The sequence below is a fragment of the Phyllostomus hastatus genome, unplaced genomic scaffold (genome assembly GCF_019186645.2).
Source record: "Phyllostomus hastatus isolate PE091 unplaced genomic scaffold, TTU_PhHast_1.1 phas_scaffold_255, whole genome shotgun sequence".
In the NCBI taxonomy this organism is placed as follows: Eukaryota; Metazoa; Chordata; class Mammalia; order Chiroptera; family Phyllostomidae; genus Phyllostomus; species Phyllostomus hastatus.
This window is the reverse complement of record NW_025334019.1, coordinates 40,448-57,970: the sequence shown is the minus strand read 5'-3', so window position 1 is coordinate 57,970 and position 17,523 is coordinate 40,448. Positions and strand designations below refer to the sequence as shown.

At 42.8% G+C, this 17,523-nt stretch overlaps 1 protein-coding gene across 1 annotated transcript; it reads left to right on the top strand.

Moving 5' to 3' along the window:
• Positions 1 to 15,681: 15,681 nt before the first annotated feature.
• On the top strand, positions 15,682 to 17,178 carry LOC123804961 (germ cell-less protein-like 1). Its single transcript, XM_045817405.1, has one exon. The coding sequence runs from the start codon at positions 15,682 to 15,684 to the stop codon at positions 17,176 to 17,178; it is 1,497 nt and encodes a 498-aa protein (XP_045673361.1).
• Positions 17,179 to 17,523: the final 345 nt, after the last annotated feature.

Below are 17,523 nucleotides of genomic sequence, written 5' to 3'. Positions count from 1 at the left end.
CAACCGTCCTGTCCACCTATGCAATCCCTACTGACTAGCACATTGCAGTTCTGAACATATAAACAAATATAAATTAGTAACAATGGGCTTTCCAAAAGGACGGTGTGAAAAGCTTGGCAAAACCTCTCTCCAAAAAACGCAGCAATGAAACTGGACAAAATAACCCAATAAAATTGTTGCAAGTTTGAAATTTGATCAAAGGGCATAGTGCCATTTGAGAAGCATATATGGAAAAAAATCTCCTGATTCTTGATTGGAATGGTTGCTGTCTGTGGCATTTAAGCTGGAGGCTGTTCCCATCCTTTCCTCTTAAGCTCCAGCTCTGAGTCACCAAGATTCCACTCTGCGTAGGCAGGACAGAACCTAAAGATGGACAGCTCCCATCCATCCCAGCCCCGTCTTGCAAAAGTTCTATTGTGAGCAGACAGGAAAGACTATGAGATCCAGCATCTTTATTTCCTTTTTATTAAATTTATTGGGGTGACACTGCCTAACAAAATTGTGCAGGCTCTAGGTGCACAATTCTACAAACTTCTGTAGGTTGTGTTGTGTGCTCACCACCTGAAGCCAAGTCTCTGTTCATCACCATTTATCCCCCCATGTCCCCCACAACCCCCTTTCTCCAGCAAGCACCACACTGGTGGCCATGTCCATGAGTTCTTTCTCTTTTTTATTTTCAGTTCAATATCTCCACCCAGCACCCCCCAAGAGCTGTCAACCTGCTCTCTGTCTATGAGTCTGTCTCTGTTTTGCTTGTTAGCCCATTTTCTTCATTAGACTCCACGTATGAGTGAAGCCATATGATGCTTGTTTTTTCTCTGGCTGGCTTATTTCACTTAGCACAGTGCTCTCCAGATCCAACCATGCCATCGTTGCAAAGGGTACCATTCGCCCCTTCTTTATATGGCATAGTGGTATTCTGTTGTGTAAATATACCACAGCATTTTTATCCAGTCATCTACTGATGGGCACTTGGGCAGCTTCTAAATCTCAGGTATTGTAAATCATACTGCTATGAACAAAAGGGTGCATCTATTCTTTTCAATTAGTATTTTGGGTTTCTTCTGATAAATTCCCAGAAGTGCAATCACTGGGTGAGAAGGCAGTTCCATTTTTAATTTTTTGAGGACTTTCCACACTGCTTTCCACAGTGGCTGTACCAGTCTGCATTCCCACCAACAGTGCACTATGGTTCTCCTGTCCCCACATCCTCACCAGCACTTGTTTGTCGAATATCGATGATACCTATGCTCACAGACATGAGGTTTAATTGTCATTCTCACAGCCGTGAGGTTTCATGTTGTTTAATGCGCAATTCTTTGATGATTAGTGTTCTTGAGCATCTTTTCATATGCCTATTGGCATCTGTATGTCCTCCTTGGAGAAGTGTGTGTTCAGGTTCTTTGTCCATTTTTTAATTGCACTGTTGGTGGGGTTCTTTTTTTCTTTCTTTCTGGTGTTGAGTTGTATACGTTCTTTATATATTTTGGGTATTAACCGCTTCTCAGATATATCATTTGCCAATATGTCCTCCCATTCAGTGCATTCGGTGGGTTGTCTTTTCATTTTGCTGATGGTTTCCCTTGCTGTGCAAAAACTTTTTAGTTTGAGGCAGTCCCATTTGTTTTTCCTTTGTTTCCCTTGCCATAGATGGATCGGCAAAAATACTGCTACCAGGAATGTTCGAGGTTTTACCGCCTATATTTTCTTCTAGTAATTTTGTGGGATCAAGTGTAACATTTAAGTCTCTACTCTTTTTTTGAGTTTATTCTTGTGTATGATGTAAGAAGGTGGTCTACTTTCACTTTTTGCACAATATCTGTTCTATTTTCCTGACACCATTTACTGGATGAACTATGTTTACCCCATTGTATATTCTTGCCTCATTTGTCACATGTTAATTTACTACAAAGCCATGAGCTTATTTCTGGGTTGTCTATCTGTTCCATTGATCTATGTGTCTGCTTTTATGTCAGTACCACATTGTTTTGATTGGTAGGGCCTTTGTTTGTCTATTCATTCATTAATTCATTTTGTGAGGCCAGTACCTGTTATACCAAAACTCATGAAGACATCACAAGAAAAGAAAACTATAAATCAATATCCATCATTGATATAGATGTAAAAATCCTAAAAAAAATTAGTGAATCAAATTCAGCATGAAAGTAACTATTATGTACCACCAACAAGTGGGATTTATTCTGGGAATTGGAAAAATACATTAAAATCACAACAGATGCAAAAAAAAAGCTTTGGAGAATATTGAAAACCCATTCACAGTAAACAAAACCAGAACCCAAAACTTTCAACAACCCTGGCTGGTGTGGCTCAACAGATTGAGCACTGGCCTGAGACCCAAAGGGTCGCTGGTTCGATTCCCAGTCAGGGCATATGTCTGGGTTGCAGGCCAGGTCCCCAGTAGGGGGACACGTGAGAGGCAACCACACATTGATGTTTCTCTCCATCTTTCTCCCTCCCTTCCCCTCTCTTTGAAGATAAAGAAATAAAATCTTTAAAAAGCTTTCAACAAATTAAGAATAGATGGGACTTCCTCAAGATATGCAATATGCAAAAAACCCACAGATAACTTCATACATATTAGTGAAAGACAGGTTTCCTCCCTAAGATCTGGAACAAGACAAGGATTTTCACTTTTACCACATGTGTTCAACACTGTGAGTGCATGTAACCAAGGAAAAAGAAATAAAAGGCATCCAGGTTTTAAAAGAGCAAGTAAAATTATCTTTATTCACTAAATACATAATTAGTATTAAAAATCTTAAGAAATTTTTCAAAAACCTGAAACCAGTAAATAATTCAACAAGATCAGAGAGTACAAGGCCTTTTTAAACAGGGAAAAAGTTGGAGTACACTCACTTCTCAGTTAACAAAGCTACAGTAATCAATAAACTGTGGTACTGGTATAAGGATATATGTATGTATATATGTATGTATATATATATATATATATAATCAGTGGAAGAGAATTCAGAGTGCAAATACAAGTCCCTATATTTATACTTATGTTCAATTGACTTTTTACCAAGCTTCAAAGACAATTCGATGGGGAAATAACAGGCTCTGCCATGGATAGGGCTGTGATAACTGGATGCCTGCATGCAAAAGAATTAAATCACACTCTTTTCACACATGAGCTATAAACATACTCTATGAATATGGCAAAGAATTAAAATTTACAAATCTAGACTACCACACAGTTCTATTACAAAGGCTCATACGTGAAAAGAAAATTCATAATGCAAGAAGATATTGCCCCCACTAAGCATTTACTCTATTTTTTTTCTGAAAGTATTACACAGGGCAAATTAGGAGTACCATATCAGAAAACAGTGCTAGCTCTCGCTCACATTTTCTGCATTTAGATCCTAATTTGAACTTTACTCGCCCAGTAACTGTAGGTATGTTGTCTAACTCCTCTGTTCTTCAGTTACTTGATCTGTACAGTAGGAATAATTAGCAGTTTCTGTCTCATGGGTTTTGTTGTGATAATTCAAATGTTTATGAAACACATCAAGTCCCTAGAGGAGTCTTTAGCAGATAGGAAACTCTACAGGTGTGCAAGTATTATCATCACCATGGTATAATTGAGGGGAGAAAATAAGTTTTAAAGAACATGTCTTGGCTTCTCACATTATTCTCGTTTGTTTCATTCAGGTGTCTTCAATGCCCTGGGTTTGCCTGTGACCCAGTGCCCCTTGGGTCTGAATGCCAAAGGACTTCCTCTAGGGATCCAGGTTGTGGCTGGACCCTTTAATGACCACCTGACCCTGGCTGTGGCCCAGTACTTGGAGAAAAGTTTTGGGGGCTGGGTGTGTCCTGGAAAGTTGTAGTATGGCCTTCTCGTGGGTTGTGAGTGTGTGTGTGTTTCTATAAGCTGGGTGACATCAAGCACCAGCAAGCAGGTAAAGAAAACACAATTGTAAAATTATCACTTGTTTAGTTATTCTTTCCACTCTTCTTTCCTTCACTAACTGTTGGCTTTCATAAAATGGTAATATTTGATTCCTGCCCTCAGTTTACTGGAGGAGATAGGCATGTAAATGAATGAGTGCAATAAAGTTTTCTATATGCTGTGATGGTGTCTTTTTTAGATACAATAAGGAGATCGCAGAAGGACATACTCAATTTGAATTAGAGAATTGCAACCAACTTCACAGAGCAGGTGATGCTGAAACTGAGATTTGAAACCCAGTTATGTGTTTGCCGGGTAGGCCGTGAAGTAAGGGAATTCCACGTAGGAGCATTGGTGACAAAGACAAGGCATGACAGCTACACAGTGAATTCATGTCAGTGTAACTTAGTGTGAACATTGAGGTGCTGGAGAGGAGTATGGAAGCAGGTGAGACGCAACAAGAAACCCTCTTCCAGTATTATCAGCAAAAGTCTGTGTCGTAGGTCTGTCCACTAAGAGGGTCTAGAAATCACTGCCATCTTGGCACAAATAATCAAATAGAGCACCCAGATTGTCATTTCCAAATACGTCTTCCCAATAAAAAGAACCAGAACTTCTTGGAGAAAAGCTGATTCCAGGACTGAGAGAGGGAAACTGTAAGATGAGCCTGGAAGAGATTGCTGTGCTAGAAAGTTATGATGTACAGAAAGCTGAAGGAGAATATATCAAAATGGCACAGGAACAGTTTAAAGAGGCTCTCACTGGCCAAACGTGGGGCAATTTGAAAATCAACATGAATAACAGTGATGGACTGTAACTCAAATGGGAGTGGAGGTGCGGAAAAGTAGATATGGATCTAGATATTGAGGTAGAAGTAGATATATGTAATATATAGTTTGATAGTTGCAAAATGACTTTCTAATGCTTGTTATGTATAACAATAAACAATATATCACACAATAGAGTTATATATAAAGTTATATATGTTTATATTTTATAAATACATAAAGTTGTATATGTTTATATATGTTCTAAATATAACAGTATAGACATAAATGAATGTAAATAAAATGAATGCATGTAATACATAAAATTATTGTATGTTTATGTGTAATATAACAATAAAATAGCGGAGGGTTAGAAATACATGATAATAGGGGGATAAAGGGGGGAAAGTTGGGAAAATTGGAATAGAAAAATCAATAAGATATACTTAAAAAAGGAAATACATAACAATAGATGCAGGTGGAGGTGAACACGCCTCGCCTCTGTGCACAACTATAGCAAAAAATAAAGCTACACTACAAAACAAATATCAGCCAGAATTGTCAGAAAATCAAGCAGTATGGAAGTCCAACAGCCAAGGAGTTAAAGAAGCCTCATTCATCCAGAAGCATAGGAGGGGCGGAGATGCGCAGAGGCGTGGAGACGTGGAGTGGTGCAGGGAGGTGCAGAGATGGGAACGGGGGTCCCACATCCACATGGGTGGATAAAAATGGGAGGAACACCGCCGGAGTGAGGGGTCCCAGCACCAGGAAGATAAGTCCCTGTAACTTCTGGCTGTAAAAACCAGTGAGGGTTGGGGCAGTGGAAGAAACCGTGTCCTCTTAAAGGGCCTCCAACACACTTAAGATTCCTATAGACACACTTAAGATTCCCCCTGCCCCACACTCTGGGATGCAGCACCAGGGCAACAGTGGGGAGGGCACCAGTGGCATCTGGGGAGAAAGTGAAGTGCAAGTGGGGAGACAGCTTCCTCCCGAGGAAAACTCCAGAGGCCAGGCGGTGGCATTGTCCCCTCTGTAAGCCCTCCTCCACACGGAGCCACAGAGAGGTGACATGGATTGTCCCATCCTGGCAATATCCTAAGGCTCTGCCCCATACAACTTGACAGGTGCACTAGGACAGGGAGTCAAAGCAGCTCCACCTCATTGACAGAAACAAACAGGGAGCCTGCCAAAATGTGCAGACAAAGAAATATGGCCCAAATGAAAGAACAGAAAGAAAACTGCAGAAAACGAACTAAATGAAATGGAGATAAGCAACCAGTCATATGTACAGTTCAAAACAACAGGCATCAGAAACTCATTGGGTACTTCAGTGCCATAAAAAGATCCAAGCAGAAATGAAGGTTGCATTAAGTGAAATAAAGAAAAAATCTACAGGGAACCAATAGTGGACAGGATAAAGCCAAGAATCAAATCAACGATTTGGAACACAAAGGGGGAAAAAGCATTCAATCAGAATAGCAAGGAGAAAAAAGAATTAAAACAAACAAACAAAAAAAAACACACACAAAAAAACAAGGAGAGCCTCAGGAACCTCTGGGATATCTTTAAACAACCAACATCCAAATCATAGGGGTGCCAGAAGGAGAAAAGGAACAGCAAGAAACTGAAAGCTTATTTGAGCCCTGGCTGGTGTGGCTCAGTGGATTGAGTGCCGGCCTGCGAACCAGAGGGTCACCAGTTCAATTCCCAGTAATGGCACATGCCTGGGTTGTAGACTAGGAACCCAGTTGGGGGGGGTGCACAAGAAGCAACCACACATTGATGTTTCTCTCCCTCTCTGTTTCCCTCCCTTCCTCTCCCTAAAAGTAAATGAATACAATATTTTTTTTAAAAAAAAGAAAACTTATTTGAGAAAATAATGAAAGAAACTGCCCTAATTTGGTGAGTGAAATTGACATGCAAGTCCAGGAAGCACAGAGCGTCCCAAACAACATGGACCCAAAGAGGACCACACCAAGACACATCATAATTAAAAAATGCCAAAGGTTAAAAAGAAAGAATCTTAAAAGCAGCAAGAGAAAAGCAGACGGTGACCTACAAAGGAGTTCCCATAAGACTCAGGTGCTTTCTCAAAAGAAACCTTGCAGGCTAGAAGGGACTGGCAAGAAGTATTCAAAGTGATGAAAGGCAAGGACCTACGCCCAAGATTACTCTAGCTAGCAACGCTATCATTTAGAATGGAAGGGCAAATAAAGTGCTTCCCAGACAAGGTTAAGTTCAAGGAGTTCATCATCATGAAGCCCTTATTATATGAAGCGTTAAAGAGACTTACGTAAGAAAAAGAAGATCAACAGGATAAACATTAAAATGGCAATAAATTCACAACTATCAATAATTGAATCTAAATAACACACAAGCAAACAAGCAGAACAGAGACAGAATCATAGATATGGAGATCATTTGGAGGGCTATCACTTGGGAGGGGGAAGGAGGAAAATGGGGGGAAAGTGCAGGAATTCAGAAGCCCAAATTCATAGGTACAAAATAGATGAGGGGGGGGGGTGTTAAGAACTGTGTAAAAATGGAGTAGTCAAAGAACTTATATGCATGACCCATGGACATGAACTAAGAGGGGGGTTTGCTGGAGGGAATGGGGGTATTGGATGGAGGGGGGGAAAGGAGTAGAAATTAGGTTAACTATAATAGCATAATCAATAGAATATCTTTTTAAAAAAAAGAAAAAAAAGGCAAAACTACGTGACAATAGATTTTGAAAGTCATCATCGTACAACTATCAAAAAATATTTAATTCAGACATGACTCATGAATGGATGCTAAAACCATTGGATAAAACTTGGGGAACAGTTCTAGAGAAACCGTTTCAGTCTCAAAATATCGCTTGTAGAATCTTACTAATTACAAGAGTGGGAAGGTTGACTTTCAAGGGAAAACATATGGGCTTAATCAAATGATCAACATTCACATGCACAATAACAAGACAAATTAATATCACATGTCTTTTGGTGAAATGCACCAAGAGAGATACATCATTAGTTCCCTGGTGTCCCTTCCAAAAATGTGCCACTTAGAGGTAGGCTATGTATGTGTGGGGACAGGGGGTATATGGGAAATCTCTGCACTTTGTCCTCCATTTTGCAGTGAACCTAAAACAGCTCTAAAACAAACTAAAGTCTTAGTAAAATGAAAATGCAAGGTTGAAGATCATTAGTAATTTTGAGCCCTGGCTGGTGTGGCTCAGTGGATTGAGGGCTGGCCTGTGAACCAAAGGGCCACCAGCTCGATTCCCAGTCAGGGCACATGCCTGGGTTGTGCCCCCGGTGCACAGTAGGGGGCGTGCGAGAGGCAACCACACAGTGATGTTTCTCTCCCTCTCTTTGTCCCTCCCTTCCCCCTGTCTAAAAATAAATGAATGAAAATCTTGATTTACTTTTTAAGTAACTTTACCTTCAGTTTTCTTAATTTGAAAGAGTGATAACATTTACTAAGCACCTTTTAATGTACATTTGTGGCAGTCAGTTTTTTAATTTGAAAATTAAGAAAAAGTTTTTAGTTTTATTAAGACATAATTGACAAAAACATTGTATTAGTTTAAGGTATACAACATAATGATTGATATAGGTATATGAGCATAAGTACTACAAGTTAACACCCATCACCTTCTATAGTTACCATTGTTTTTCTGGTGATGAGAACTTGTAAGATCTATGCCCTTAGCAACTTTCCAATAGACAATACAATGAAACTCTTAAAAAATAATTTAGGGATGGCAAGAGTAGTGCATTAAAACAAGTCGGGGGCTCTTCAGTGCATAGTTGCATGCCCATGAAGCCAGCCCCATTGCCCACTGGGTTCCTGAAAGTCACAGGGTGAAAAATAGAGAAGCTGAGTCATGTCCTCAGCAGAGCTCCAGGAGGCCGCCTACTCACTTCCGCCACCAGATCACAGCCACTGCCCTGGCTGTTGTGCTGTTGTCCAACTTTGCCTACAATTCTGTGGTTTTGTAAAGAAAGAAAGAAACAAACAAAAGACAGAAAGTTTTCAGTTTTATTAAGACATAATTGACAAAAACATTGTATTTTGTCAATACAATGGGAGGGGGGAGGGAGGGAGGAAAAGAATCAGACAAATCCCAATTTATGGACACATTACAAAATAAAGGGCCCATATTCTTTAAAACAATTCAATGAATCGGAGGCTAGGAAAGGCTGAGAAACTGTTCCAGATTAAAGGTGACTAAAAGCACGTGATATCGCAATGCCATATGTGATCTTGGATGGGACAATAAAGGTGATACAAAGGACAACAGGAAGACAATTGGCAAAATATGAGTATGGGATTTATATCTGGTAGTGTGTCATTGTGGAAATTTCTGAATTTTATAATTACACTGTAGTTATGGAAAAGAGTACCCTTATTCTTATGAAGGGAGGGGTTGGGAGCCAGGTGAGGGGGCTGCTGCATGTGTGAGACATTGTAGAAGGGTAAAAACTTGGAAATAACAGAGGACACAAATATACAGCCGACCTGATGCTGTTTTTTTTGTGTCCAGGATACCTTTATAATAGTCATCAAGAGCTGGACATGCATTACCTTCTTTAAAGCTTTCAAGAGCAATGATGGGAAGTACAGGTATTGACCTCACTTCACAGATGAGGAAACTGAGACGTAGAGAGAATTAATCCTTTCCCCAAGATGACACAGCTTATAAGTGGCAAAGTGTCTGTCCTATGATCCAGAGACCAGCTACCTCCCTCAGAAAAATCTACGTCATTTATTGCGTTTGCTAAGATGCTTTTGGCCTTACACAACACAACACTTTGATTCAAACTAACATAATCTTGTATACCAGGCATTCCAGTGGTAGGGTGAGGTCCAGGCAAGTTGGTTATAAAGTGCATCAGGAATGGTATCAAGGGCCCATGTCTCCTCTGTCTCCATGCTCTGCCATCCACAGTGGTAGCCTCCTCTTCAGGCTGGTCCCCAAGTGGCTGCCCCAGATCCAGCCTTCATATCCAAGCCAGGTAAGGTAATGTTCAGGCACAGAAAGAACCATGTCTTCCTGGTTCTCTTTTTCGTGGGGAAGGAAACTTTTCCAGCAGTAACCCCTCAAGGAGATACCACCCATCAGCACATTGGGCAGTGATGGGTCACACACTCATTCCTGAACTGTTCTGTGCCAGGTCTTAAGTTACACTTAAGTTAAAGTGACTGAGTGACAACATGGAAGGGTCAATGTCGTTGGGAGAAAACTTTAATGTTACTCAGAGTTCCCCTAGAAACAAGAGACACGGCTCACCATGCAGGACCACGCAAGGAACTCCAAGTTTTGGTCAGGAAGCAGAAGGAACAAGGAGAGAGGCTAGGCCAAAAGCCTTTATGGGGGTTTCTCGGGGAAAAGGTAAGGCAGGGTGAAGTGATGTGGACTCCGACCAGGGGTGTCCGCGGTGTTGTGGATGCAACCAACAAATTCACAGGGACTGCAGAAGTCCTGTGGAGAACGGGGACGGCATGGTCACTCTCTGAGTGAGGGAGTGCCCCGACCCCTGCATGGACAGGCTTTTCTTGTTTTTCTGAGAGCATCACATCAAGGAAGGTCCCCATTCATTATGCACAGAAAAGGATGCTGCTGTTTGCTTCTTACAGATAACAAAGAAAAGGATGTTACAAATGCAGGGGGAAGGGCGGTCAAACTGGTTACACTCCATCCTTGGGAGGATTAGCACAGACTTTAGGAAGTTACTTTAAAGATATGCAGTAAACATTTGCCGCCTCCCTTCGGGGTGAGAGAGTTTTAGCCAAAGCAAGCCTCAAAGCAGCCTAGGTACAATGCAGGCCTGGTTCCCCATGGGAGAACCTATCCATGGGCGTGGGTCCCGTGAGCTGCGGTGTGCCTGTTGGTTTTCCAAACCAGGGCTGAGCTCCGTTCGCCACTGCCACATGGACCGGCTCCCTATAGGAAAGTACACAGCTTGGGACTGGCTAGTTTGAATAGTTTCAGTGGGCTTTGTGTTATAGGGGTGGTCCTTACTTGCCTGACACCTGGCTCTGGGATTGATTAAGGCAGAGGGATATTGTCCTGGGGAACGAGGGTCAGGCATAGGCCCTGGATTGATCAGTTTGCATGTGAGAGGCAGCCAAATGGCTTTTTAAGATGTGGAAACATGGTAACGTCCACAAAACGTTTTAAATGTTATTCGAACATGCACTAGTCACTGACAATAAGAATGGCATTACCTTGACTTGCTTCAATGAATGACTCTGCAGTGACATGGACATGGGGGCATCAACCCCATTGTCCACTGCACAAAACAGGGCGCTAATGTGAGAAAATGTGTTGTGGCTATGTGTGCATATATGAAGGAGAGTTCATTTCTACAGTCAGGCTGACAACAGTAAAAACATTCGGTCGCATGTGGTAACACAGAAACGGATGAGGGTGGGGAGAGCTAACATCTGGTTCACATGTCGTTTAACGTGTCTGATGGCAGCAGGCCAAAAAGCTTAACCACTGAAAGTACAAAAATTCAACACCCCTAGGCCTATGTTTACTCGTCCCTTGAAAGTGCTTGGTCGAGTATTAGCCAGGTTGTATTCCAGGAGTGACCAACCGTCCTCTATCAGACTAATTCTATCTGTAGCTTTTTTGTTAAAGATTTTATTTATTTATGCTTTTAGAGAGGGGAAGGGAGGGAGAAAGAGAGGGAGAGAAACACCATTGTGTGGTTGCCTCTCGCACAACCCTACTGGGGACCTGGCCCACGACCCAGGCATGTGCTCTCACTGGAAATTGAACCTGAGACCCTTTGGTTCGCAGGCCGGTGCTCAATCCACTGAGCCACACCAGCCAGGGCTGTCTGTAGCTTTTATAATACCTTTAGTCAAAACTAGATGTTTTACAGATGGGGGAAGCAGTCTTATTCCTGAAAATAACTTTAGATATCTCTGCTCTGATATTGTAGCATAACCTTAGAGAGCAACCTAACTCCCCTTGTTTCTGAATTCTGGGTTATGACATCCCCCCTTGTCCCCCTTTGTCAACAGCACATCTGCCTCTTGGCCATTACTCCCTGGCTTCCACATTTATAAAATGCCAGTAATAGGAATCTTTTCCCTTAACCACACTACTCTAGATCTGAAATATCGGGGCTGGATGACATTGTAACATTGCACAGATTGTGGGAATATTGTAACCTTGTAAGGTATTGTTAAAAAAAGGGAAATTTTTCCACCTACCAATTAGTAGTTTAAAGATAGCTGATCTTCACAAGGCGAGTAAACCGAGGGCTTAACACACTTGCTGAAACTTCACTGCTGGGTAGTGATGGAATTCATTTTCTTTCTTGTTTTTATTGTTAACACTATTACAGATGTCCACATCTTCCCCCCTTTGTGCCCCTCTACACAGCCCACAGCCCCCTTGGCCTTCCCCACATTGTTGTCTGTATCCCTGGGATGCTCATATATGCACATGTGTTCTTTAGCTAATCCCTTCCAGTCCCCCCTACCCGCCCTCCCTCTGACATCTGTCAGTCTGTTTCATGCACCCGTGCCTCTACTTATTTTGTCCGTCAGCTAATTTTCTTCAGTGGATTCCACATATGAGTGGGATTGTTACAGAACAAACAAGGGGGGCCTGGGACGATATACTATTATTGAAAGAAGCCCCCAGGTCCGTTATGTCCGCCGCCAGAGGAAAGACGTCTCTCAATGCCAGAGATTTGTGAACAGGAAAGGAAATGTTTATTTAATGCTATACAAACTTAAAGTAGTGACCTAATGTCTTCATCAAAAATCCCAAAGTCCCTTAAAATACCCACAAACAGACACAGTCCTTCCTTCATTCCCCCTTTGCCCAGTCCAGAGTACCGTATCTCAGGAAAGGAAATAGAAGTCCATGGCTCAGGCAGTCCTCTGGTTATTCCCAGTTAATACTCCATCTCGACTGGGAGACCTCCCTGGGTTCCTGGCACCCTCAGCTGAGTCGCCGGGATCTCTGCTAAAACCAGGTGGTGGTTCCTCCTTCTAAAGCTGCGGGGGTGGGGGGGGTCCCCACTCTGGCAAAGGCACGTGGTCCTCTCTCAGGGCTGCGGGAAGGGAGAGTCCCCACTCTGTCCAGGCCGCGTGGTTCTCTCTCTCAGGACTGCGGGAAGGGAGAGTCCCCACTCTATCAAGGCCGCATGGTTCTCCCTCAATGGCTGCCGTGTCTGGGTTTAAATCCCCATGCCAATCTTCTTCTGCAGCCCCATTTCTGACTCCTCCTACACTTGGGCACACTTGCCCTCCATCTGCTGTCTTCTCCAGCTTTTCTGGTCGCCATCATGGGTCTGGGCAGGTGTCACCCCATGTCATGGAGCCAATCTTCTCCCAGCTCCCACGCAGGCGCTGTAACTCAGGGAAGCTGCCCCCCAGTCACATCTTGGGGGGAGATCCCTTTCCATCCCCCTGGCCTTGAGCCTGGCCATAGCTATTTAGCATATTTAAGCAACCAGCCAAAGGCTATAGGTATGTTAAATGACCACGCCATGGATTAGCTGCAAAGCTGCCCTGCATGTTCTTGCTCTGGGTGCCCCTTCCCCCCAACTCACACCTGTGGGGGAAGGGGTGAAGACACCTTAAAATCTCCTGGACACCTTGAGTTCTGGACCCCATTTCAAATGCTTATTTGGGATCCCCCCTCTTGGCTGCACCCTGTAACAGGATCATATGGCATTTGGAATTAGTTTTCAGTTCTGAGTCTGTTGGGCTTTATGCCATGATGTGTTTTATTGAAACCCATCAAAACTACTTGCCTTGTAATGGGAGTTGGTACCTTTTGACTTCCAGTTCTAAGATAAATAAGTGCTGGGAATGTAACGCACAACATGATGACTGTAGTTAACACTGCTGCATGGTACATTTGAAAGTGGCTAAGAATGTAACTCTTAAAAGTTCTCATCACAAGGAAAAAAGCAGTGACTGTAAGAGGTGATGGATGCTAACTCAACTTACCCGTAGTAATCATTTTGCAATATGTGTCTGTGAAGTCATTATTCTGTACACCCTACACTTATACCGTGTTTATGTCAACTACATCTTAACATAACTGGAAAAAACACTTGCCTTTTCCTTGCTGGCTTCTAGATTCTTCAGATCTACTAAATGATCACTGCTATGCTCAGGAAGTTAAGACACTTGACCAAGAGACAATTTCCAAAGGGATATTGCTGGAAGCCTCTTTGTATTTTCTTGGTTCCTTCCAGCAGCTGGACCCTAAAAATGAAAGCTTTTCCTGGCTGTAAGTGGTGCGAGGCTCAGAAGCAAGACTGTCACGCCCCAGTTCCCAGGCATCAGCTGTCTGGGGGAAGCGGTCACTCTAAGGGTTTGCCCCTGTATCAAAGACAGGGGAACTTCACCTTCCTTGCGTTGAAAACTAATTTATGCATTTGTCTTCTCTGGAAAGGGCCTCCAAAGTTGATCCTGACAACTTCTTGATTCAGAGGATAAGTCCTGACAGTAGACCTCAGGCCCGATGGTTTCAGCACATCTCTTCTGAGGTCTTCTCCAAAGCTGGGGTTCTGATAGTGACTGAGACAGACAAAAGTCATTCTGGAAAAATACTCTGGGACAATTCATTGTCTTTGTCCAAACCTATCACTCCTACTCTTTGGAAGGGAAAGGAATTGTCTTGCTTTGGGCTGAAGTAAGGGAGCTGGCACTGCATGAAGAGGAAGCAAGACCCACACAATCTGCAGCTGAGAAGGATGGAGAATGTCACGTAGCCTGTCACTCACTGCACACAGGCCCCACTGTACTTGGTGTGTGGGCTTCATTCTGATACTACCCGTAATAACAATATCCAAAGGTCATGTATGGTGGAATCTTGTCTACTACTTTCAGTAGCTTCCCTGTGCATACCTACACATGTATGCGTGCTTTTCTACTTGTCAAAATTTGTCCTATAAAGTACATTCTCGTTTGTATATTGATTCTGTCACTTGAAATGATGAGAGTTCCCAAATGCTTTAAACTTTAATATTTACAAGTTAAAAAGGATTAAATAATACCCTGGAATTTCAGCAAGGAAATACAGAACAATATTTATCTAACTGCAGATAAGGAAAGGCTTTCTAAGCACAGATGCAAAAACCGATATTTGGAAAATCTGATCCGGCTTCTTAAAAATGAACATATTGGCCCTGGCTGGCGGCGTGGCTCAGTGGATTGAGCATGGGCTGTGAACCAAGGGGTCGCTGGTTCCATTCCCATTCAGGGCACAGGCCTTGGTTGCAGGCCAGGTCTCCAGTAGGGGGGGGAGCTCAAGAGGCAACCACACATTGATGTGTTTCTCTCCTTCTCTTTCTCCTTCCCTTCCCCTCTCTCTAAAACTAAATACATGAAATCTTTCAAAAAATGAACATGTTTACAGACAAGAGCTCCATAAAAAGTAAATGGCAATTGAAAGTTGTTAAAAGATGCTTGTAGCAATCCACGAGGAGAAAACATATGTAAACCTTTCAGAAGTCTGCAAAGACTATAAAGATGTAGCTTACTGGAATGTTTTTTAAATCCCTCCCCGCACTTGTAGTAATCAAAGACAGATAAAATGAGATACCACTGTGCACCTTTTAAATTGCTACGAGTTGTGGGTAAATGATTGTATCCAGTACTGCGGACACCGCATTCCCTCATACGCTGGTACTGGGAGTGTGTGAATGTGTTGCAGTACTTAACCCTCGGATCCAAAAGACTTTGGTTCTGTCATTTCCCTCGTAGAGAAACATTCTCAGGGAAAACCTGCAGCTGGCGCTCAGGCAAGAGGCCAGGCTCCAAGGGGGGGACTGAAGGCAGGGGGCGGGGCCAAAGGGATTGAGGGGCGGGGCGAACGATGAAGAATGCCGGGCCTCCTCTGTGACGTGTGGGACTGTGTCATAGGGTCCCAGTGAGAATAGGGCCTAGGCGGAGGTGTCAGGACCCAGCAACGCCATGGCAACTAAGTCTCTTCAACAGTCTCCTTGGGGGCTCTAAGAGTCTTCATCTATGGGGTCCGTGGGCAGTCGGATCCTGACATGCAGAGAATCAGCCCTAGCTGATCCGCATCAGTCAGAAGCCCAAGCAGGCCCCAGCTATGTCACGGGCCACCGTAAACGCAAGCGGAGCAGGCCGTCCATGGGCCCAGAGTCTGAGGACAGCCCCAGGTCTCTAGATCTGGACCAGGAGCTACAGCACGCCGTCACACCAAACCATGGTAAGAAAGTTAAGATCGCATCTGAGTGTGCTTACCAAACTTTATTTTTGAGTGGGGAAACCAGTGACATTAAAGTCCGTGCTCTGGGGAAAGTATGGCGCTTACACAAAAAGTTTTTATGTCAGTCGGGCTACTTTGCTATGAGGTTTGGAGGTTCTTGGGAAGGCTCTCACGACGATATTATTGAGCTGCAGATTAATGACCAGAATATAGATGCGGAATCCCTACACTTTGTGCTAGGCTCGTTGTACAGGGACCAATATGTCATAAGGGAGCCCCTGCAAGTTCTAGGAGTTTTGGCAACAGCACACCTGCTTCAAGTAGAGGACTTAATTCGGCAATGTGAGCAGACCATGGAGGACACAATTGACGCGAAAACTGTTTGTGGCTATTACGCAGCAGCAGAAACCTATAGTTCGGATTCTGTGAAGACACGGTGCTTTGAATGGCTTCTCCACAATTTGATGACACATCCAAGTGTTGAGCTTTACAAAGGACTCAGAATAGATCTCATGAATCTGCTCATTGCTTCTTCTAATTTATTAGTAATGCAAAAGGAAATAGATGTGTACACCACACTTAAAGAGTGGATGTTCCTTCGTCTTAACCCAGCTTGGAAAGGATCCATAAGAGAGCTCGTAGTTCATGCGAACAACTGGTTTTCCAGGCACAGAGAATGTTCCGGCTGCATCGCCTTCCTTGAAACCAAACGAGGCAGAGCATTTCAGTCGGTTTTTAAAAACTTGAGGTTCCAGCATATCATCTGTGACCTGGCCTCCACAAGAGTTATTGAGCGAGATGCTGTGATACCTTCAGAATGGTTATCACACGTGTATAAACAGCAATGGTTTGCCTTGCTTAGAGCACAACAGTGCAGGGAAATTGGGCCCCGATACATCAATGGACAAGAACTTGAAGAATATAGCATGCGATGCGGTAAAATGATTGTCAGGGATGGAAAGTACTCCTGGAAGTGGTCAGGCTTCAATTTTGGCTTTCCTTTACATGTCATCTTCACCAGCCATTACGTCATTTTCAAGCAAAATACTCTCCCTCAGCCATGTGATGCCCCAGATTGTTCACGATCTCTAAGAAATGTTGCATTCCGACTAACTTTGGTACATTTCAATTCTAGTGGAAAGATAAGTTTCCACAAAACAACTGGATATAAAATCCTTACCTTTCAAAAGGACGAAGAACAAGTGGTAATGAAGCTGGATAGCAGAGCTCTGAGATTCCCTTTATACATATTCTGTAACTTCCTGTTTATATCCTTAGAAAACCCATGAAACTGGTCTTGCCAATTAGGATATATTAGCATTTTGAAAACTTCTGACGATTCACGTCATTTAGTGGCCCTCCTCTTAAACACAATAAAGATGACGAGTAACAGAAATGAAATCTTTCAAAATGGAAAAACTATCATAAATGACTATCTTCGTTTTGTTTCTATGGACTTAAGAATAAAACATTTCACTTCAAGAAAATACCTGTAAAACCAAATAGCGATTGCTGTTGGCATTTCTTGGTTTTCATTTGTCATAAACAGGCAGCTCCAAACAGAAATGAGACTACATGTCAAAGGAATCAAAATAAGTTAACTAGTTAGATAAATTTTACACTAACACTGAGAC